Genomic DNA, 24,409 nt, shown 5'->3' with positions numbered 1-24,409 from the left:
TTTTAATCTTAACCATATTGATATGATTTGCCCTTAAAATTCCACAAAATATATTTTACTATTGTGAATCGCCAAAAATTTGTATCTATCAAATGCACAAACCTGCATGTTAATTTATAATTTTGAAATGAAGATGTCACTATCAGGGTACTAAGCTTGGCAAACGAAACTGACACTTTGCCTAGTCTTTTTTTTACTTTTGACAACTGCAATTTTTTCAATAATGGCGTAAAATATTGACATAACACAAAACAGTCGCTCAAGAAAACTATTAATTTTGCTAAAAAAAAACTAATAGTTTATTAAAAATTAAATGATTTAATACTTCATTAAATATTTCTGCCAAGTTGAGTTATATATAATTTCAAGAGAACCGCCGGAAACGCTCTTAAAAAGTGGCCCAAAAAGCATACTTGTTTAATTTTATTTTGTATATACATACATCATAGGTATTTTATCTGCAAAATATGTTACTTATTTTCGTTTTGCGTTTTTGTTCTGTGAAAAAAAGAAGTGTTAATTAAAAAAAGTTTATGAAAAGATTTTCATTAATTTTTACTTTGTTTTAAAGTTGCTGCACAAACAAAGGAAAACCCGCAAGCGAGTGCGAAGCGAAAAAAAAAAAACAAAAAATTGCTTGAATCATCGCCGCCCTAATTTCAAGGACATTCCATTGAACTCCCAGAAGAAGCTATATTGTTTCTTTGAGAGCAACTAAAATGACAGCAATCTTCTAAATCTTAATAACCCCCATTTCGGGATACCATTTAATTGTTGCACGAACGTTTAGCTCGATTTGCACTCTGCAAATAATATCTAAACCAAATCGTTTATATCTACATACCTAACTACCTACCTGCCCACATTGAGTTTAGAGTGGGGCCAAAGGTGTAAGCTCAGCATCTTTGTGGAACTATCAAACAAGGTAATTTGGATTTGTTTAATTGTTGGACTTGGGCGGGTATGGCAGGAGGATGTAATTAGAATGTATACATCGATATCATCATTTTTACTGTTTCATTGACTATGACTATTGTGCTAGTGATCTTAGAGGCTCGCTTAGAATATAATAATGCCTTCAAACATAAATGAAATCATTATCGTTATCAGTAGAGTTTTCTTGGAAAGCATAGATATTGATATGAAAACCCCGTTGTTTTTTTTTTGTCTGTTTACTAACTACTGATAACTTATATTACTTATAGTACACAAATATGCATAGGGAATAATACAAGTACATAATGAGTTTATATTAATATTTAAATAGAAAACAGTTTACAAAAACAAACAAACAGATTTCTACAAAAGCACAATAACATTCTAGAGCCATTTTTAAAGAAAGAAAGAGGCTAGGAAATATTGGGTGTGTTTTAGATAAACTCTCGAATATCTTTTAGATTCTATTCTAGTTTCGCAAAGAATAATTAATATCCATACTCTTTAAAAATGCTCTTACCAAAATTTAAGCATTATACAAGCAATCCCATCCACATAATTAACTTTCCAAACAAGCTCTAAGCAACCTATAATTGTGTTACGCTAATTCAATTTCAGTTTAATATAAATCATACAAATAATATTTTTATTTTAGTGTTATTAAATTTGTGGCTAGAAGTTCTACTCTTAACTGAGGAATGAAACAAGAACACAATATGAATTCGAAATCCAGCAATATTCCAATTACGCCCCACAAATTCATCAACATTGTACCAATAAAGGATCCAGGAGGGGTCATATAAATAAGCCAGTTTAGTTGTATGAGCAAATAAGTATTTCATCTGGAAATTTGTTAGTAATTAAATTTTGTGTGTCAAAAACAATTTAAATATTTTTCATAATCTTAAAGAATAATTTTCTTTAGAATTGAGACATAAATATGAATTTCCAGAATATAAATGTGACAAAAACAGCAAAATTCACTGTTGTCAAACCTGGCAACGCTAACACTTTCCAAAACCCCTAAAAAAATTTGGCATCGGCAACATAGCAATGGGCAGGTTCAGCCAACATAAGGGACTTCATTTGCAGTCAACTTTACTCTTTGAACATAAAGTTTAACCAAAGCAACTAGTTAGTGTTTCAAGTGTCATGAATTTTAAATTCAGAGCTTTACTTTTTCATAATACCAGTACACAAAATAGGTCCTTAAAACGAAATATTGAACTACCTAATGCTAAACTATCTGTGATAGCTAAACAATTTAAGTCAATCGTATATAGCGTCTTTTCTTTTCACTGTAGTTCAATTATCTGTGATAACCAACATGGTTTTGTTGAAAAGCGTTCAACTGTTACTAATCTGTTTAACTTTACGTCCTTTTGTTTAGATGTTTTTTAAAAACGTGAACAAATATATTGTACCTTCACTGATTTCAGCAAGGCCTTTGATAAATTGTGTCCTAAAACATTACTTTTAAAACTATCACAGCAAGGTTTTAACGAGTGTTTCATAAACTGGATCTCCTCATATTTGCAAGATATACGTTATAGTGTTAAATTTAGTAATGAGTGTTCAAGTTCATTTGTTTTGAATTCAGGTGTCCTTGGTTCTATTCAATTTTTTTTATTTATAAATGACTTGGTTTCGATCATACAAAATTAGTTTGTCCTAATATATGCTGATAACATTAAAATTTAAAAAAAAAATAACTCTACATCTGACTGTCTACTCTTGCAAGAAGACTTAATATTATTCAGGCAATGGTGCAATAATAATCGTCTTGTTTTAAATGTTGACAAATGTAAAACCATGAGTTTTACAAGCAAAAAGTTCCAATCGTTTTTAGCTACATGTTTGATTCTTGTCCTTTAATTAGAGTCTATGTATTTTCTGACTTGGGTGTTGTTTTAGATCCTAAACTAACATTCAATGAACATATTAACTTCATAGTTAAAAAAGCAAATAGAGATTTGGCCGTGATTTCCGTGATCCATATGTTTTAAAATTACTTTTTGTTTCATTTGTGAGACCAGGTCCTGGAATATGTTAGTACAGTATGGTCACCTTACTACGCCGTACACCTCACAAGACTCGAAGCCATTCAGAAAAGATTTTTGCGTTTTTAACTACGATCCCTTTCGAGGTTCCATGACATTCAAACATTACCGCCTTATTCACAAAGACTTGCTCTCATAAATCTTCCTTCTTTGACAAATCATAGGATGTTTTTACAGTTTTGTTTTATTTTTGGAATAATAAACAGACAAATTTCATTACCATCAGTTCTTGGTAGTTTAAACTTTAGTTTTAGTCGTTCAAGTATAAGGCTCCAGAAACCACTGAAAACTAATTTAAGCAGGTCAAACCAACATAGCCCCTTAAATCAATTAATTGTAATTTATAATAAATTTTACTCTTTTTTAAAAATTAAAATTTTTTCAACAGTCTATTTTAAGTTTTTAGATTTTAAGTATATAGAAAGAATTGTTAACGTTAGTATTTAACGAAATATAAATAAATAAACCTCTACTTTAAGTTCATAGTACAAAAAGAATTATTGTTTACAAAACACTCCTTAAGCAAGCTACAAGTCCATCACGATTTGTGTTTTGCACTGTAAAGAAATATCAGTTGTTTCTTTTCCAAATTGACAAGGAACCCTTTTACAGAAAGCATTAAATGAAGTTGTGCAGAAAATTAATAAATCATATGGGAATAAAGTTCAGCTTTCAGTTGAATGAAAAAACATGATCAACTATCATTTTGATAGAAGTAGACTTGAATTAATAGTTAGGGAGATCTTTCTTCACTAACTTTCCATTAAAGTTGCCTAAATTGGAAAGTAATATTTTGGCAGAAGGCCAATCAGATACTAAAAACTCGCTACTTTCAAGTCCCTTATGTTGTCTGAACCTGCCCAGTAAAAAAAGTTCACGAGGTCCAACAGGAAATTGGCTGACGTTTTCTTTTTTAGCTACCAACCCAACCTACAAAACGAAAATTTTAGTTTTTTCTCCTTTTTCATTTTAATTCGTATTTTACTTAAATAAAATTATAATAATTGAACTTAAATTTTTTTGTTATTATATTTAGTTTATGGAAATTTACTTCAATAACAGTGGCACTTTCGTTAAACTAATGACTGGATAATTGAAACTAATATTGAGGTGTTCAATCAACATCATTTTAATATACAAGCCTTTTTTCTCGAGAACTAACATGGAAAGATATTCTGCAAAGTGTTATTTGTAATTGCCAACACATTGTTTACCTTAATATTTTTGTATCAATTTCTTACAGAAATAATGTAACTAATTGCACCTGTTTCCTTGAATTCAGAAAACAAGCATTTTTCTTCCTCCAATTTTTAAGTTTCGTTGACTCCTTTTTGATCAAAATACTTTCAAAAAGTTTACGCAAAATAGTAATTTTTTAGAATTTGTCTTCAAGTATTAGCTCCAACTTACGAGTAGGCAGATTTAGAAAAAGATAGTAATAATAGACTCTTATAGAAATTTTGTCAGAAGAAAATACGCAAAAAAAAACAGACAATTCTTCATATTAACTTCTGTTATTATAAAAAATCATTTTTTTCTGGAAAGCTTTCTTTTATTTTTATTTGCATCTATATAGAAATGGCAACAAGAACAGAATAAATTATTTTTGGAAAAGGGAACAATCTCTTACATTTCTGCATGAAATGCACCCCAACCCCCTCTAAATTTTTTTAGTTAGCTCTTTAATAGGAGTACCCGTAGCGTGATGGTTAGTGCGTTGGACTGTCATGCAAGGGGTCTTGGGTTCCATCCCTGCCTGTGACAACATTACTCACACACAGGAATGGTTAAGAGTTGTAAGTCACTAGGCCCTGGTTCTTCCTAATTTATTTCTTTAATAGAACATATTTATAAGATTGTTGTTATTTTGGAAAAATGTCATATTTAGGGAGTCGTTCAAATTAAATAGTTAGACTATGTAGGTTAAGTAGTACCCGTGGCGTTATGTTTAGTGCGAAGGACTGTCATGCCAGAGGTCTTGGTTTCATTCCCTGCCTGGAATTGACAAGTCCTCTAAAAGTAATTCTTGTTATGAAAAGTGCTTTCTCAAACTAACCGTTCGCCTTTAAACTCTGGGCCCCTCAAAGTCTGATAACAATACTCATACACAGGAATAGTTGTGTAAGTTACTTGGCCTTAGTTCTCAAAGGGCTGTTCCTACACCCAATTTTTTGTTTTAAGGTTAAATACACATCATGTTATTTAAATTTTGTCTCCTTAGTTTCTTGTTTAGCCTAAAGACACATTATTGTTGGACCAGAATTTTATACTATCCAATAGAAATCTTCAAAAAATACTCCGTAAGAATCGGTACCGAATAGAATAGGACTATTACCGCACAAAACCAGCTGGTTAATTCAGACCAATCTATGAAATGATCGACAAATGATTTTTCTTTCTGATAGGTTCAGCATTTGTTTTCTTTGTACAGCCCTATAGTTGAATACCAAAAGACCGAAGGGGTTTCAGTACTTCAAGTTTGGCTCTTTTCTTTTTAATGTGCTTTTTACATCGAAAGTCATTCGAAAGTGTTTGCCATTATTGGAACTTCTGTACTGTTTATAGGCATTATAATATTTTTTGTATGTTTTTATATTTAGAACGTATATGTGTCGATTTTGTTACATTTAGTTTGATACACCATTTTTTTGTAAACTAAACAACGTCTCCCTAATTTCTTGTCCAGTCGCCACATTACATATTATTTTTAGACATTCCAAGACTCCATAGTATTTATTCAATACAGGTTTCAAGAAATGATTATTCGTTCAGTGTTTTCTATACCACCAAAACTGCAATTACATATATCTTAATATTCTTTTTTCCAAATTAAGTACATAAACAAACTTCCATTTAATTTGTTGAAATTTCTTAAAATACTAGTTGTTAGTCTTGACCCGTCACGCTGAACCACATGCTTAAACTGTTTTTAATAGTAGGTGGCTAACACGTTTTGAAATTAATAGTTTGTACTAATTAAGAATCCCCATTCTAGCATTCAGGCTATCACGAGAAAATAGTAAAGTTTTAGTTAATTCCTAAAATATAAAATCAGCAAACTTTACTCTAGAATTGTGTTAAAAATTGTTTCAATTTTGATGAATGTTGATAAAGGTAAAGACTTCTAAATAATGATGCATGCCAACATATTTTTGCAAAGAAAATGTTATCATAAACCCTTTTAAAAAAAAAATATCTGACGTGATGAAAACAAACAAAATTATTTGTTTAACGGTGTAATTAATGTCTATACTTTTCTCTAGCTTGTGCTTGTCTTTAAACAAACACAAAATGTTTCGATATTGTTTAGCATTGCTCGCAACGAAGTATTATCAAGACATTTTTAAAACGAAATAGTTTGAAGCTTTTCGAAGGCTTAACTGCAAAAAAGAATTTGTGTGGATTAATATTTTCAATATTATCTTGTTTTAAATTTTAAATTTGAATGAATTGAATTTTAAATCTTTTAAGTTAACAAAATTACATTTTTCATTATTATGACTTCCATATATCAAAACCAACAATTACACTCGCGTCCTCCACTTACCTTAAACTATCTGTCAACATAATTGTTTCTCAACAAGCAAGTTCACAGATCAAGTTTAAAAAAAAAATAGATAGCAAAATTATGATTTAAAATAGATAGAACACATTCTTGTATCTATCGATTACTCGGTAATTGTAATGATTCATTAGCTTCAGCGATAAAGTTGTTTTGCGATAAATTAGATTCTCACAAACGAGCTGAATTTAATGTGGCCCCTTATCTTCTACCAAAAGTTTAATGATAATTCAGTGAGCATTTTAAATCAATGCAGTAATAAATTTTATATAAAACAAAGATTTCCTTAACAACCATTAAAACAAAAATAAATGATTGTAAATATTTATATTTTTACAGTAATGCATAGCAATGGATGAAAAGCGAATCGCTGATTATTTCGTTGTGGCTGGTATGCCAGAAAATCCACAATTACTTCAGGAGAGTATATTTAATGATTCGGGTCATTTGAGAGCATGCAACAGCATCGATCCCATAACGGATATTGGAGTGTTTTTTCCTTTACTTGGCGAAAAAGTTCCAGATGGTTATGAAATACTTGAAAAAACACCTACCGGATTGCCCGCCAATCTTAACTATGGTTCTGTACGAACAACGGAATGTTTCATATATTTCCGCCGTGGAAAAGACCAACCTCCATTAGTTGACATTGGTAATTGGAAAATAGAATAAATAAACACATACAAATACTAATACTGTTTTTTGTAGGTGTTCTCTTTGAGGGCCATGAAAGAATTATGCCTGATGCTGAAATTGTAACTGAAACACCAGAAGGGAGGGTGGCGAATGTTAATAACTCATCAGCTAAAACATTTTTAACATTCCGTCGGGCAAAAAAGGACATGCCGTGCAATGAGCTTGTTGTGACTGATTTGTGTCTTATTGTCTGGTCAAAAGGTAACATTTGATTTTGGTGTGAAAACATTGGGATCTGTTTTTAAAGCAACAAAACGATTTATTTATAGGAGAACGACCACCACATGCTTTTTGCTTGATACATAAAACCCTCAACAAAGCATACATGAGCAGTGACGTATATCTTTGTTATAAAAAATCAATGAACCGTCCAAAGTTAGTCAGTTATCAACCAGAAATCCTATTGCGTTATCCAACGGTCGATCATAACGATTTCCCACTTAACTTATGTCCGAGTGTGCCTCTATTTTGTTTACCCATGGGAGCTTCTCTTGAAGCTTGGCCGCATGTAGATGAATCGGTAATTTACATAAATTTAAATTTATTTTTTTTACTAATTTTTACAACGAACTTTAGACAAAGCGTGATGCTATCAATCCGGTATTTAGTACGTTTGTTTTAACAGTTAATGACGGAACTTATAAAGTTTACGGATCGGCTTTGACCTTTTACGAAGACTTCGAGTGAGTTTGAAAACGATTTTAATTTTATTTCAAATTCCTTCATGAACATTTATTTTTTCTTGTTAATTTAGTGAAAAGAATCTTACAGAAAAGCAAAAAGAACAGTTGGGATATGATGATGAAGGCTTCAAAAATCATCATTCTCTTCACATCATCAAAGCAATTTGCTTGCTTTCACATCATCCTTTTGGTGATACATTTGATAAGTGGTTAAAATACTTGCATGTAAATAAAATTTAAAAAAAAATGAAATAGCCATATAAAGTGGTGACTAATCTATTTTGATTTTAAGGGCATGGCAAAAGCTGGAGAACCATTACCCATACCAATCGAAAGGTATATTACTCAATTAATCGACGAAGTTCCTTTTCCATCTCCGAGTATTCACTTACAGGTAATTTGGATTTCATTTCATGTTTTATTTTTGGTTGAAAAATGTAATAATACATTTTTTTAATTTTAAGCTATCGGGTGAAAGCCATGAGCGTATTTTACTTACCCAGCCAGAAGATTCACCTTTACCAAGAAGTGGAGCTGGTTTTCAGTTGCTATTGTCCAATTTGGGAACAGAAAATTGTCTACATGTTTTACTGCTGGCCTTAACGGAACAGAAAATATTAATTCACTCATTAAGGTAGGCTGTAGTTTCCGCTCATCATTAGCACAAAAGAAAATTGACATTCAATATAGAATTAGAGCTATTAGCTAGAAGCTAAATCCCGTGAAATATCATAGCTAAACAATTTAATTCTTATAATAGACCCGCCACATTGACGGCTGTTGCCGAGGCTGTTGTATCATTGCTGTTTCCATTTAAATGGCAATGTCCATACATTCCATTGTGCCCATTGGGCTTAGCAGAGGTCCTCCATGCCCCACTCCCCTACTTAATTGGTGTGGATTCACGATTTTTCGATCTGTACGAACCTCCAACGGATGTAACATGCATCGATTTGGACACTAATACGATAAGTGTTAGTACCCACCTGCCCAAAAGGCTTTAAGAACAAAATTGAATTACCTAATAAAATGTTTATATTGTATAGCTTTGTGAATCGCAGAAGCATTTAACACCAAAACTTCTACCAAAGCGAGCGGCTCGAATCTTAAAACAGACTCTTAATTATTTAGAGAATTTTAAACTTAATTATGCACCAGAATCGACCAATAGTCTGGATAGAGACTTTAAACGAAAAAGACGTGAAGTAAGTTATGTGAAATTTTTTATTTTTGGAATATCAACTTTATCAGTGCTGTTTCTGATTTAATTTTATTTAGCAAAATCTCGAACAACGAATTCAAGAGGCCTTTTTGCTCTTTATGACATCCATTCTACGTGGATACAGGGATTATTTAGTACCAATTTCAAAAGCGCCCTCGGTTGGAGCGACTGATCCAAATGCTTTATTCCAACTTAATGCATTTCTGCGTTCTAGAGATAAGGTTTGTTTTTTTCCAAGTATTAATTAATCTATCGTATTAATCATTTTTGTGCGTTTCTTTTCAGTCTCATCACAAGTTTTTTCAGTTACTTATGAAAACCCAAATGTTCATTCGATTTATCGAAGAGAGGTCATTTGTATCAGACGGCGATCATGGTCTAACATTTTTTGATGAATGTGCGGAAAAAGTGAGTTCCTATGATGAAACTCCGTCCGATGTGAGATTAGTTGATTGGGAGACTGGTCATAATAGTGAGAGAACAAAATATATTTTCCCACCAGATGGCATTGCAACAACGGGAAATGGTTTGTATTTGATTTAAAATGAATATGATGCTTTTGCCCCATGACAAGCTTTTTAATTTGTCTGTATTTTACTTTAGAGAATACAACAGGTTACGTGTATGAAAATTTCACTTTGGATCCAAATTTGTTGAGGAATGTAAAAAAAACTCCTGCAAAGAACTTCCTTCAACAACAACATCTGAGCACAGCACCTGGTTCGCCTATTGCGCGTCGCACAAAGCATGAAATTAAACTGGCCCAAAAGTTGGCACGCCGTTGCCAAATGCAACCGGAAGCATGGGCGAAGTACATGCTGGCTACGTGCTATTCGTTGTACTTTTTAATATTGCCAAGCATGATGCTGGATGCGCATGGTAAGGAACACGCTGTGTTGCGTGCTGCTTACGATTTGCTGGTACGCGCCAGCAAACTTAAAATAAGTTGCGATGAGTTTTGCTACAGGATTATGATGCAATTGTGCGGCATTCATAATTTTCCGGTTTTGGCTGTTCGGCTGCATTACCTGATGAAACGATCCGGCGTTCAGCCCAATGCACTGACATACGGTTTTTATAATCGTTGTGTTCTTGAATCAGAATGGCCGTCTGACAGCACGACTCTGAGTCAGCTGAGATGGAATCGCATTAAGAATGTGGTTTTAGGAGCAGCTCATTTTCGACGTGCCGGTAAAAAACGAGCAACTTCAAAGCCCTTCGCTGGTTCATGCGAAAACAATTTAAGTACGCTTGAAACGGTTGATGGTACCTCAAGAACCAGTTTAGAATCTACCAACTCATCACAAGTTGAACACCCATTTGTTGCTGGCAACACAATAGTTGACTTTGCAGCGTTTGATAAGTTGCGCGGCAAATTGGGAAGCATTGTTAAGCAATCGGGACCACAGGAATCTTCTGATGTCATTAGCAGCGCCGGTTTGTTGATATCAGGCGATGCTAAAAGCGACAGCCCACTACCGGCCTCCAAAATGCCTCCGTCCAGTCCTAATTGTGATCTAACCAAACGAAAATTGATAAGAGCCGAAAGCTTTGGGGGAGATACCAAGATTCTAGACAAATTACATAGACAACAATCCATGTCGGGTAAGGAGGTGAGTTCAATGCAACAACGCTTCAATATTATGAATATGGAAGATGAAGAATCTACGGAGCGATTGAATGAAATTGCTAGTTCACAAGAAGAATTAGATTATGAGGGCAATGACCAGAATCAAGGTGTCAGCAGTCCTACAAAGTAAATATTAATACATTTTATCTCACTGTATTATGGTATATGAGGTGCTTTTTTTTCTTTTTGTCACAGACTTTCACCAAGAACTCCAGTTACTCAAAACGATCCATTGGGAGCACTTAACGAGGACGCTGAAGAAGTTCTTAAAATTTCGAATAATAATAATGCTTTGCATGAGGAAAATAAACCCATTTTAAGCAACAACACCATGTACACAGACCAGCCAATACTTTTTAAAGGTCAACGCAGTGCGACATTCGACGAATCAACTCATCTAAACAAAAGTATGCAACGTTCGGAGACAATGCCCGGATCAAGTGTTACCACAAGTTTGGCCAACTTTGGATCATCTTTAAAATTCAATTTTGGGTAAACACAAAAGTCTTCATATCTTACCGAGTATATAGCACGGATTTTATTTAGTTATACTTCATTTACTGTTTTGTTTCTTTTTTTTATTTTCTTTAATTTTTTGCATGAACGTTATACTTTTTTTGATTTAATTATTCTCATGATTATCGCCCTTGATGTAGACGCTATTCACCTGCACGGTTGTCCTTTAAGAAAGACTTGAAATTGCCCGCGAATATCATAGAAAATATTTCAAACATAAGGTAAGTGCAGAAGCGCTGGCAATACAGCCAAAATCAATTCCAAGCAGGCTTCGTTATATCTTTTTTTTTGTTTTTGTTTAAACATGATTATAATTGCTGGAGCTTTGATTCTGGTGGTGGGTTTGTTGTTTTTTTGTTTCGTGTAGATTATACGGTGAATGGAATTTGTTTTGTTAAGACATTGCAAAGTTTTATGTAATTTTCAGTTTTGGAAAACATCTTTTAAATTTATTTGGAATTTAGTTTAGATCTCAATACTGTGACCTTAATTTCCTTCTAAGCAGTGTGAACATTATACAGGGACTCTATGTTAGAAAAGTATCTATTCGAACTACCATTTTCTGCAAACAAATAAATGTATGAATGTATTTGTCGAAAATAAATTGTCTATCGTGAATCTCCTCTAGATTAAATTTCAAGAAATCCAATGAAATTATTTATCCATTAACCGCGTTGTACAAGTTCACTCAAAATAATTTGTGCATTGCGGAGCCCAAGTAGACAAAGTCCTTATCCACCTCAAAGTTACACCTTCCGATGATGACTTTTTGATCGAGACGTCGCAATTGAAGGATTCTAGATGATAACATAAACTTTGTTTTGCACTACATTGCTGTATCCAGTTTTCCAATTGATATCGCTCTGAATTGTTGCGAATACTTCAATATCGCATGACTTGAACGATGACATGATACCTCATCACTTTTTCCATGATCTGTCCTAATGTGAATGTTTGGTCGGTTGCGGACATTTCGGGCCTTAACCCACACTCCTGATTTTACATGTACACTTCACGTCAACTGAATACGCGCACATATTTTTGAAGATACTTTGTCCGTTTTTTTTTTCAAATATTAATCTTTTTTGTACCATCTTTTGAATCTGACTAATCCCTTTAGATGTTAAAAAAAATCCAAAAAGTTATCAAAAAGTATTTTAAAGCTTTTTCAAAGGTGCGACAGATGTGTTGTGATGTGAGCAGCAGTCAGTTATTATGGAACAGTTGAGCTTGAGTTACAGCTACATATAAAATAAATCTTAAACTTGCTGATATTAAAAACTTTGGTAGAAGATACAAATGTGCAGTTCTCGCAATACCTGCCGTGTTCATCTGATCTAAACATCATTCAAAATATTTTGTGACTGTTAGTAACACAGTTTATAAGTCTTCTTAATTTGGTAATAAATTTTAAAACGATTTCATGTCGGACCGAATTCACAAATTAGTCAAAAGTAAGAGTGGAAGTTCCCATTACTAAACATAGCAAAAAGAGTTCAATCTAATAACAATTTAAAGTTGTGTACATATTCAATTTACTCAAAAAAAATTGAATTTTTCCTTCAACATACAATATCATCAATATTTGGAGAAAACGGACAAAGATCTTAAAAATTGTTCCGGTTTTGATTTGATCAAGACCTAGAAATTTAAAATATGATGAATTTAATAATAAATTTTTTTATTTCTCGAAGAAGATTGAAAATGTTCAACTGCGTTCAGTGAGAAACTGAATTTTGGCATGGCTCTATTAAATTTAAAAATATATTTATTGTCATTAATACAATTTTCAGAACATAAAGTATGGAGTTCAATTATATTTATATAGGTATGTTCAAAGAATTAGATAGTTTAAATATTTTTTTAACATTGCTTTGTGTTTTTGTTTCTGTTTGACATAACATAACATTAGACTTTACGCTAAGCAATCATTGTAAGTTGTAAGAATCGTTCATTGTTTCTTAAACTTAGTCTTAGTTACTTTCAGTTTGAAACTATGCGTCATATATTTGTAAAAAATGAGCAACACTACGTCATCGTTGGTTCCTACGCTCGTTTCCAATGGCACTCTTTTTGTAAGCTTGATGAAGCCAATTTCCTTCCAGCACATTTACTTGTTAATTCGATGATGTTAGTGAGTGATATGAGTCTTCCTGTACTTGGAAGTAAAGTCGCTAGGATACTTACAGATCTTATACCATCTATTGGTCTGAAGAGGTGTTTTTCAACGCTGGCAAAACCATTGTGTAAGATTTTCCATCTTTCCTATTCTACAGATTTCTTTCCGAGTGGATTTAAAATAGAATTTGTCCTCCTCACTCTCTAATTATCTATTTGCGCTTATGTCCCTTCTTTCCCAGGTCATGGGAACGTTGATTAATTTTCATATTGAAAATATCTTGAAGAACCAAAGCTTCGTAATGACCGGCAATATGGCTCTCGTAGGAATAGGTTTACTGGTGATCTTATAGTTTAGCTCACCAACAGTAAAACAAATCATTACATCTTATGGAGAAAGTATGATTATTGCACTTTATATTTTAAAGGCATTTGATAGAGTTTGGCATCAAGCTCTTATATCGAAAACACGTGCATTTAGTATTGATGAATCTCTCAATGATGTGTACTATCAAAAAAGGGTAACCCTTCTCCAGTGCCACTATCTATCGGTGGTGCTTGTACCGAGGAGACTTAGCCGCTTTCAGTTGTAGGTATGTGCACCACAAACCACTTTTTGTGGAGTGACAAAATACTTGACATTGCCAAAAATACTGCTAAGCGTTTAGGTTTTCTAGAACGATGCCCCTTCTGATTTGGCCATAATTTACAAAGCTTTTGTTCGTCCAAAACTCGACTATGATTCTGTAATGCAAGTACTTCTAGGAATTCTCATCCATTAACCGTGTGCACAATTTCGGAGGTATTGTTAGGTACAGGATTTTTTTTTTGTGTCAGCCCAACTACACGAAAGTTGAATGCTCTACCAGGCGCAATATTTCCCAATGTGAACACATTCAAAACTAATGTACATCGCTATCTCCTTTAAAATTATGTCATCTCTTCTTAATTACTCGCACTGCGTTTAATCATCATAAGGGAATTCATATTCTCTTAACAGAGCACACAATATACAAAAGTATATATATTTTACTAGAACTAGTAGTTTTTGTCTATCCCATTTAGACAAGACGTTCTTCTACCAAAAAAAGAATCAAATCATTAACTACCCTAAATCGTTTTCACTGACTAAACATATTAAATAACAAATGGATCTTACATATACATACCCATAACAAAACCTCAACGTATTTATCCCCATGATGGCCCCAGTAAGCACTAAACCATTTGTGTGGAAACTAAACAATGAGTAATTTGTTTTAAATTTTTAATTCTTTCCACTACAAAAAATACGTTTAAATTTAGAAGTCAAACAATTAGATGTAATTAAGACGTAAATAATCCATTTTTATAAAACATCGACTCAGTTTAAAGCATTTTTAGTTTTAGTCCTTGCTTTAGAACGTAACTTATGGCTATTCTTTGTGAAATAAGTTCATCTAGCCTCATATGCTCTTTGCTTACATTTTTATTTCAATGTTAACAAAAATTACTTTGGTCGGTTTTAGCTACTGATTTATTTTAAAGTTTTGTTTCTGCCTTATATTTAATGCACTTGGGTTTTGATGTTTTGACATATGGGTTCCAGTTCAATATATTATATGTTTGTTATGTTAGTACAACTTAATTATTTTACCTTTTTTACAATTTATTCATAGTCCAAGTTTGACTGGCAAAAAGTCAAACGAAATAATACAGGGTAGTTTAAGCAGTATCAAATATGCCGCTAACTCAGTGGCCCGAAAGTTCGATGAGATAAAAGAAGCTATATCTGCTAATTCAACACCAGTTAAAACTGTTGGCGGTATGAACGATAGCATGGCTGACGATGATCCGGATGATCCATCTTCAAGAACCCGAAGGATTTCAGGGGATCTTGACCCATGGGGTCGTCTTAGTGAATCTAGAAAATCTAGTTATAACAATTTGGTACCGCTTGGAGAAAATACACCTTCGTATAGTTCGAATGTTTTTCCCAATCTGCCCGACAATCTATACAGTGCTGTGGCTGATGTAATTTGAGTTTATAAACCTATAAAAATGGAATTATTTTGCTTTGATGTATGTTTTTATTTTGTTGTTTTTAGGTTGTTGACAGCCCGGAATGCGATATTTTAATACAACTTACTTCATGCTCGCAATGCCACAATTGTTCGGTTTTACTATATGATGAAGAAATTATGTCTGGATGGACAGCTGAGGATTCAAACTTAAATACAGCTTGCCATGCATGCAACAAACTGACTGTGCCATTCCTCAGTGTTCAATTAATTGTTGGAGATTCTCTCAAGGATGTCAAGCAATCAGATAGTCTTAGTATACCATATTTGAATCCGCTAGTATTGCGCAAAGAACTGGAAAATATTTTAACTGAAGAAGGTGATTCTGCACTTTTGAATTCCAACTTTGTTGAAGAGCATCCAATTATTTATTGGAATTTAATTTGGATTATGGAACGTATTGAAAGTCATACGCATCTGCCTCAATTGTGTCTGCCTAAGCAGGTAATTAATCTAAAGTAAAATTCATACCTTTTTCGTGTCAAAAACTCAAAAAGTTTAAATTTAATACATATATTTTTTCTTTGTACACTCAAATACATTTAAAAACCTAGCTTTAGAAAACTATGATTGCCTACTATTTTAATTCAAAAAAAAATATATTTTTTTTTAATTTTAGGCTGATGCAGATATTGATCCACTGAGTAAAGTGAAAACTGTTAAAATACAATGCATGTGGGACAATTTACGTTTGCACGCTGAAGCGGGACCACCCATGTATATTTTATGGAAACAAAATCAACCAGCGAGCCCTCTTCTGAAGGCCTTGCTAACGGATCAAACTTATCTGAACAAAAAGTATTTAAACTTAGTTTTATCATTGAAACATTATAAACATAAAGTTCTTTCTTACAGCGCAATTCAACAAATTATCACCGCAATAAGATGCAATGATCTGCTTGCGCCGGTAAAACGTTTGGCTAATGAACGACACAAGCTCAAAAACAGCGGTGTCGATCGGACACACTCAATATACAGGGATATTCTGTTTTTAGCTCTTACAGCTATAGGTCGCTCAAACGTCGATCTGGCCACATTCCATCGCGAATATGCTGCGATCTTTGATAAGCTTACGGAAAAAGAGTGCAACATGTACTACCGCAACCAAGATCTGCCACCATCGACTGCAACAATTTACTGTAGGGCTTATTTCAAACCATTGCTACTTCCTTGACGCGAGATCGCCTTTAGTCGATCAGAGTTCAATGACATACGAAGATAGCCTTGGTAAAACAAACAATACAAAACAAACAAAATCATATGAACTGAGCGACATTTATATTATGTGTGCACGAGTAAAACACATTTTACTCCCCATATTTGTTGCACTTTATTGTTACATTATAACATTTTTTATTTAAATTTATACGGTAAATACAAACGTACTTAATTTTGAGTGTTCTTTTTTTATTAACGTACGAGTAGATAAATAATGTTTATTATTTCTTTTGAATTGCTCGGTGAATTTTAGTTGTTTTAATTCTTTATGACTGGTTTTCGACAATACTTATAAAATAAAACTATTGAAGCATCATAAGTTGTTTCCATAATCTGCCTTACTATTGAGATATTAATTAAATTAAAACAAAAATTATTTGCAAAACATTTAAATAAAATCAAAGCCAATGACATTGATTTTAATAACAATAGTATCCGATTTTGATTAAATGTTAATAATATTAACAAACAAACAAGAACAAAAATCAAATAATCTTTATAACTTAAGGCTTTAAAATTATAATGAAATTGAAATTATGTTGTGGTCAACATTTATGACACTGTATGTAAATTTCATGATTTTTTTTATATGTTACTAATCACCCACTAAAAAATGTTAGTCTAACCAATGCACATTTCATAAAATTTCATAGTTATTTGTTGTAAATTTTTCTCGTTTAAATTTTTCACCAATCAATTTAGATGGTTACTAGATAAAGAAAATAAACTTATAAATTGAGTTTTCCAATGAAAATTGTAATATGTGATAACAAAAGGAAAATATAAATAAAGATTAAAAGGACAAACAAAATATTTAAATTATGAACGAACATTTTTGGTAGATGAATTTTTAAGGGGTTATAGAAAAATAGCAAATGTTTTGATCACTTCTGTCTCGTACTCCTTGAAACCTTTAAATTTAATTTAAGAAATATTTTTTTCAACTTCAAAAAACACATGAGTACAGAATAGGAACTAACAAAGAAAAACACCAAACTATTAACACAATCGGAAAATAAATAATTAAATGTACAAACCACGCTTTTATTTTTTGTTCAACACATGGAATTATTGCGAAATAAGACTGTGGTAAAAAAAATAAAAACAATATGAGAATGAAGCGTTGTAACAAATGAACCAATCGTTGGTTCAATAACTGATCTCCTCCACAAAAATACTAGTTTTTCTAAAAGTATCCAATGTAAGAACGGTCATCTATTTTGAAATCGTGAACGATAAAGGTTCAAACTTTAAAGCGAGATTAAATCCTTTTTTTATTTATAAACATCCTATTTTACACCCAAGTAAAATGGGATGTTTGAATTGTAGAAAGTTAAAAAAAAATACAATTTAAAGAAAAAACTCCTGAAAAGTGCAGTAATACTCTGCCATTTTTGCTTTTTATGCCTGGTGGAAGTTTTGAACTTTGAAACTTTTATTACCTGTGAATTCAACTACTTTTATGAGGCAAACATGTTCGAATCGCTTTTACACTTTCCGAGCACATCAAAGCCATTAACTCGGCCACATCCTCATCTAAATTGGTCCAGCAATGTCACGATGAGCTTGCGAGCCTGAATATTAACCTCGGTGTCACCTGATCTGGGTCCCGGGTCATAGTAGTATCTTGGGAAATGAACGTGCTGACGAGCTAGCCAGGCAAGGATCTGCCCTTGCGGAAATGGTTAACACTCCTCTTGGTGCTATGAAGGGTAAAATCTTTTTTATCTACCAAACTGAATAAAACCGAAGGTGGAGCAATTTACCCAACTGCATTATATCTAGGAAGATATGGCCTACCTTTAATAAAACCCGTACAAACGATCTTCTATGCAGGCCAAGGCAAGACATAGCCATGATTGTTGATTTATTGGTTTGTACCGGACATTGGCCTATAGGAGTTCATGCAGAGAAGTTGGGTATCTCTGCCGTAGTTGTAGTGACCAAAGAGAAAGTGAAACGATAATCCATTTCCTCTGCATAGTGGCAAACACTAGAATGAAATACTTCTGTACAAAATACCTAAGAGAGTGTTGAAAACAACTGTTTTGAATTAATCTGAAACACATATAGGTTCAGAAAAGACCTTACTACAGAAAGAGCAAAAATAGATGATTTCAAGAATTTATGACGTAAAATATTAAGGAGACTTAACAGAAGTAAGACTGTAAGAAATTACGTTATTGATCCACAACAATATGGGAAAAATTAAAAGGGCCTCACGGCAGAAGAAACTACATAAAAAGAAGAGTGGTTAATTCTACAGCTAGCCTCAAATTCCACTTCACCAGTTGCAGCAACAAAAATTCAGGTCCAAAAGTGGAACAACGGTTCAAAAGATAATGCAAAAAATTGATACTATTTAGAGATGAAAATTTAAAAAGAAACCTTTCAAAAAATTCGCAAGGGCATCGGATGATTTTAATCGTAACTTACTGGCCCCATATACACACACTAAATTAAAACTATACGTAATACTAATGCCTAATTGCTTAGAGAAGTGAATGGAAACGCGTTTTCTTTACAGATGACAGGGCCAAATGGTTGCTTTAATTTCAATGATCAAAGAAAGGATGAGCTTATTTGACAAAACATCACAGCCGTGAATATAACTGTGAGGAACTATAACCAACTAGGACACGATTGATTTTAATCCACGGGAACAACTATAAATCTTTGATAGAACGGTCATTTCCACAAATGGAATTCATTTTGGACCTCTGACTTGGATTTTCCAACAAGACAATGCTACCATCCACCCTTCCAAGGATGTTAGACTCAATCAGAAGACGTGTAACTTTTGCCGTGACCATCATCTTCACTGGACATAAACATGACTATATTGTTAAGTTCATGAAGTTGCTAGAAAATTTGAAGAAGAAAATTCGAAGATATTTGTGATGCCTGGGCCCAAATTTTATGTGATTATTAAAAAAAAAACATGATTTTACTTAGAACTGACTGTAAAGAAAACGTCATAAATAAATGCTCCAAGACATTGGCCCCATCCTAGTGAAATACCCTTTTTGAGTGGTTTATTTTTTGATATTAGGCAATGGCAACGCTCGTTTCCAATTCGCCTCTAATTCTATGCCTATTTTTTAACGTGATAGATAAAACGTTATTAACAACACAAAACCAACCAAAAAAATACAATGTAGTTTTTAAAGATTGTAACAAAACTAAAAGAAAATTTAGTTCGCATTGTAGCCTTAATTATTAACTATTTGTCGATCGACCAAATTGGTTCCGTAGACATAGGTATTTCAGCTTCTAGTTTTCTAACCACCGAAACATGTTAGTATTGGAGATTCGTTGTTATATAAACATTGATAATTTTTATGTTTAAAGTGTAATTTAATTTAATTTAATACAATTTTCTCAATTGACAAGAAATCAAATAATATTATCTGGCCACACATACTTCAGTTCTTTCATAGTCTTTTGAATTTTTCGTGCTCGTTCATTCCTAGCATCCTGACCGGTTATGGAAACAAACCACTCCTTTTTCTGTAGCATATCGTTGAATTCCTTACCACAAATGTATATTTTTATGGGCTGATAGCATTCCAAATCAGCCTTTGCTATTAACGCTGCTTGTAAAGATTCATCATCTAATTTAATTTCCTCCGTTATTAAAAGTGCATCAATTGCAAAAATTGTATGCAACATATAAAACAATCCACTGGTTAAAGCAGCTATGCTTTGTTTTTTACTGATTGCAAAGAATGGATGAACGGACTCCTCATAATCAGACAAATACATCAAGTGAAAATCTCTTTCCGCATGGTACATTGAAAATATCGACGACATTATAAAAAACACCGTAGCAACTCCACTTACAATTGCTTCAATTAGCATCGATGGCCTCGAGCCCAAGCTAATCCCGATATTTCCAAATATTGCAATTAAAGTGAATCCAAAAAAAGTTCCACAAAAATACATCTGATGAGGTAAAGGTTGGCGATCATCGAGAAAACCTTGGATGTGAAAAACCATGCAGGTGAAGCCCAACACAATTTCAATTAACTTGAAGAAAAACCACACTTCCTCCATGTCCCTTTTTATATGTAATTATCGATGTTTCAAGACGTTTCGCAAACTAGTTTGAATTTTAAATGAAAATACTCGGATTTTTAAAGTGTACTTTTGTTTCTTTTTTCTCTTAATTTATTTAATGAGTGTTTTTTGCTGAATATCTATAAAAATAACATAATACGCTGACTGAATTAATTAATCAAAAGAGCAAATTAGATTTACAACAAAGAAGAATGAAAGATAGTTTCTAGTTTAAAGCTACATGATGGAAAGAGAATCAATTGGGTGATGTGTTTCTCTTTGGTGTTGATGGCGGTAAATCCATGGTCTTGCAAACCCAACCAGCAATATCGACCTCTTCTACTTCAGCTTTTCGAATCCATGCATGATTCTTTGAAAAAAAGATTACACGTTATTAGAATTATAATATGATTTAAAACAAACACAAAACAAATACCAAAAGTGTTTTAAGATCAGCTCTCTCATCTGGATTTTTCTTAAGGCATATGTCCACAAAGTTTTTGAAATCCTCGGTGAAGATGTTATGCTCTAATTTGGGAGGAGGTTCATTAACTATGTAATCTAATAGTTCGAAAATTGCCATATTTTTTGGTTCAACTGTTGCCTGGCTACCTTCGTCCGTGTTTTCATCAAATATTGCTTTGAGAGTATTCGCATCTGGCGGGGGAATGGGATACATACCAATGGCCATTTCAACTAACGACAATCCCAGTGACCAGATGTCTGACTGTACGGAATAATGCGTACCTTGCAGTCGTTCCGGCTATAAATGAAAATAAATTAAATATGAAAAAACCTATTAATAAAAAAAATTGGGTGTCGCAACAGTCCCTTTGAGAACTAGGGCCTTGTGACTGACAACTCTCAACCATTCCTGTTGCGAGTACTCTTGTCAGGGATGGAAGGGGCCTACAGTTTTAAGCCGAATCCGAATGGCAAATTTGAGAAAGCACTTTTCTTGACAAGAATTACTCTTGGAGAATTTGTCAATTCCTCGCAAGAGGCAGTACCCGTGAAAAAGAAAAACCCTATTATATTTTTAAAAATTTGATTGTAGTGCAAAACTAGGGAAACAAAAGAGGAGTCAGTCCTGAATGTAGTGTTATTGTAAAAGGCAGTGGTGACTTTCATTCAAAATACCAAAATGAGGAAAATAAACTTGGTAGATATACATGTTGTCAAAGAAAATATTTTGGGAAACATAAAAACCCCAAACTTACATAACAAGACGCAAAACGCTCTTATATCAATATATTTGTGCAATGTTACATTTTGGTAAATTTCAAAATTAAATTAAAGCCACTTCTTTTTATTGCAATTGCAAGATGGTACCACTTTATTAGTACACAAATCCATTCACATTCCTATTGGAAAACTAAAATATAATAGTTATAATAAGTTCCTTATTCTTAACTTTACTCAAGGAATTGGCTATTGGATGGATATTCCAAGAGAAAATATCAACATTGAAAAAGAAAATACTAACTATTAAATTTGAGGAGAGAATAAAAAACCACTAAAGCGCTGAAAGTATTATCGCCAGTAATTTCTAGTAGATACTTACCGACATGTAACTACGCGTTCCCACAAAAGAGTTCGCCATTGAATCAATCAATTGACCAGAAACTCCAAAATCACAGATCTTTATTTCGCCACTGCTATTAACCAATATATTACTGGGTTTAACGTCTCTGTGCATAATAGCGTGCTTATCACGCAAGTAGCTTAATCCCTTTAGCACAGCTAAAGTAATCTTGCCCAAAATTGACTCTGGTATTCGACCCGCTCGTTTTAATATGAGATCAAGAGACCCACCATCCATGTACTCCATACAAATACTTATTTCACCATCACTGTAGAAAGCACCGTAAAAACCAACAATGTGCGGGAAGTTGCATTCGTGCAGAACTTTTAACTCTCTGATGATTTGTTTTTTAATAGCCGGTTTCACTTCGAGGTGTATCAATTTGCGGGCCATTATTAGTTGAGTTGGAATGTGTCGGACTTTCATTACAACACCACCGTTGCCGGATCCTAGTTCACCCAGCTTCTCCAAGTCTTCGTCACTCAGTTCACCGATTTTTTCCTTTTGGCTTAGGAATACTTTGATGCGCTTCCGTGCGGTATCGTCCATTTCCAGTTCCTCAAGAGTCTCGGTAAGAGCTTCAATGCTAGTCTTTGGTTTCCCCAGCAAACTATGTTTTCTTTAATATTAGTTTAAGTGAATTCACGAAGGAAACAAAACCAAAAACAAAAGAAACAGACAAAAAGCCAAAGGCAAAATAAAATAGAAAACCAAATAAAAAAGTTAATTATTTAAAAGCTGAAATATTTACTCGGTGCCGGATGGAGTCTTAAAAGGAGGTGTTGGTACCACCTGCTGGGCTGTCGAGTCCACAGATCCTGGTGGCAAAGTAAGGTTTAACTTGTTTTTCGACATCCTTCTGTCTGGGTAGGATAGGTAGGTATATATCCTAGATTGCGACGACAATGAGTATAAAACGGGCACTAATTTGTGGAGGAATCACAGAAAATTCAAGTCAATCGAGGTAAATTATTTGTTGCATTTATTTCAATTGAAGAATTTCAATCTTGTTGTATGGCCTATTAATAATTTATTAACAATAATTAGTAATAAAATAGATAATATTTAGGGAGCTGCCCTACCCGTAAAAGTTTTTTGAGTGACTCGATTAGTCGATTCTCTTGTCTTCAATTTTTCTTTTTTCGGCTAGACTGGGATACTTGTCAAAAATATAATTTTGTAGCTGTCAATTAATAGCTTTGTTTATTTGAAAGTAAGTAAGAGAACTGTAAGCGGTGACCGAACCTAGTTAATAGGTAAACTAAAACCACTCGATTACTTCTACTTTTTTATTTATTTCTTTTACTATTTTATAAATTTAACAAGAGAAGGAAAGACACTGTTGCTACACACAGATTCTGAAATAAATAAAACAATAACATTGACAGCTGTCAAATTGTTACCTAATCGGGAAAGAGAACTATTCAGGCGTTGCAGTCAGGCTATATTCACGATCGAAAGTGGAGGCAAAGCCTGAGGGAACTTTTCAGGTGGCAGCTATTCGAATGGGTGTTTTGTATATCAAATCTATGATATTCTCATGCAAATCGCAGGCAAACAACATGAATACTCTTTCTTTTTTTTGGTATTTGATATTATTCTCCCGTTATTTGCTGGCACTTTTTGAGAACTTTTGGTAAATTAATGTTTTGTAAATCCCTATTTTCCTTTTCTTTGTGGGAAATACATTGAACAATCACCGACTTCTCGGTGGTGTTTAAAGTAACTTACCATGTGCCAATATAGATGTTCCACAACTAGACAACTAGATTGTAAAAATTATCTTCATGCTCTAAAAGTAAGCAATGATCTAAGTGACCTATCACAATAAGAATATGAAAGACCAAGGATGATTCTCTTCATGCTGAAATCACGATCACCACGCCATCATATATATCATTTCGGTGTGCCTAAGGGTAAACGTGGCTATACATTCAATTTAAAATGTGAAATAATAAACGTGAGAGAAATAGCTGTTGGAACCTTTCTAGAAAGTTACAGAAGGCAACTTAAATGCTCGATTACGAAATACAGGCCATGCGTTTTGCATGGATAAAGATGGAT

General features: G+C 33.3%; 3 protein-coding genes across 10 annotated transcripts; 1 reads left to right on the top strand and 2 right to left on the bottom strand.

Moving 5' to 3' along the window:
- Window positions 1-227: 227 nt before the first annotated feature.
- On the top strand, window positions 228-16,879 carry LOC129944152 (DENN domain-containing protein Crag). Of its 6 annotated transcripts, XM_056053358.1 has the most exons (20): window positions 228-449; window positions 572-925; window positions 6,898-7,210; window positions 7,267-7,455; window positions 7,524-7,774; window positions 7,831-7,937; window positions 8,009-8,162; window positions 8,230-8,331; window positions 8,402-8,571; window positions 8,698-8,911; window positions 8,984-9,142; window positions 9,216-9,380; window positions 9,445-9,685; window positions 9,763-10,915; window positions 10,985-11,281; window positions 11,446-11,526; window positions 15,082-15,436; window positions 15,511-15,927; window positions 16,103-16,281; window positions 16,339-16,879. In XM_056053358.1, the coding sequence occupies exons 3-20, from the start codon at window positions 6,910-6,912 to the stop codon at window positions 16,655-16,657; spliced, it is 4,854 nt and encodes a 1,617-aa protein (XP_055909333.1). In that variant the 5' UTR covers window positions 228-449; window positions 572-925; window positions 6,898-6,909; the 3' UTR covers window positions 16,658-16,879. The 6 variants fall into 6 exon arrangements, with proteins under 6 accessions (XP_055909333.1, XP_055909337.1, XP_055909336.1 ...); XM_056053362.1 differs by lacking the exon at window positions 572-925 and having other exon boundaries at window positions 228-346; XM_056053361.1 differs by lacking the exon at window positions 572-925 and having other exon boundaries at window positions 228-407.
- A 3,165-nt stretch (window positions 16,880-20,044) lies between these two features.
- Window positions 20,045-20,841, bottom strand: LOC129947541 (uncharacterized). Its single transcript, XM_056058138.1, has one exon. The coding sequence runs from the start codon at window positions 20,755-20,757 to the stop codon at window positions 20,098-20,100; it is 660 nt and encodes a 219-aa protein (XP_055914113.1). The 5' UTR covers window positions 20,758-20,841; the 3' UTR covers window positions 20,045-20,097.
- Window positions 20,842-20,860: 19 nt separating this feature from the next.
- Window positions 20,861-23,550, bottom strand: LOC129947540 (dual specificity mitogen-activated protein kinase kinase dSOR1). Of its 3 annotated transcripts, XM_056058136.1 has the most exons (5): window positions 23,428-23,550; window positions 23,097-23,364; window positions 22,325-22,964; window positions 21,197-21,523; window positions 20,863-21,130 (listed from the first exon to the last, which is right to left on the bottom strand). In XM_056058136.1, exons 2-5 carry the CDS (start codon window positions 23,198-23,200, stop codon window positions 21,017-21,019), a joined length of 1,185 nt encoding a protein of 394 aa, XP_055914111.1. In that variant the 5' UTR covers window positions 23,201-23,364; window positions 23,428-23,550; the 3' UTR covers window positions 20,863-21,016. The 3 variants fall into 3 exon arrangements, with proteins under 3 accessions (XP_055914112.1, XP_055914111.1, XP_055914110.1); XM_056058137.1 differs by lacking the exon at window positions 23,428-23,550 and having other exon boundaries at window positions 20,861-21,130; window positions 22,325-22,955; window positions 23,097-23,421; XM_056058135.1 differs by lacking the exon at window positions 23,428-23,550 and having other exon boundaries at window positions 23,097-23,421.
- Between the last annotated feature and the right edge of the window lie 859 nt (window positions 23,551-24,409).

Source organism: Eupeodes corollae, chromosome 2, assembly GCF_945859685.1.
Source record: "Eupeodes corollae chromosome 2, idEupCoro1.1, whole genome shotgun sequence".
Classification (NCBI taxonomy): Eukaryota; Metazoa; Arthropoda; class Insecta; order Diptera; family Syrphidae; genus Eupeodes; species Eupeodes corollae.
The sequence above is the reverse complement of the archived record's forward strand: the minus strand, read 5'-3'. Positions and strand labels throughout refer to the sequence as shown.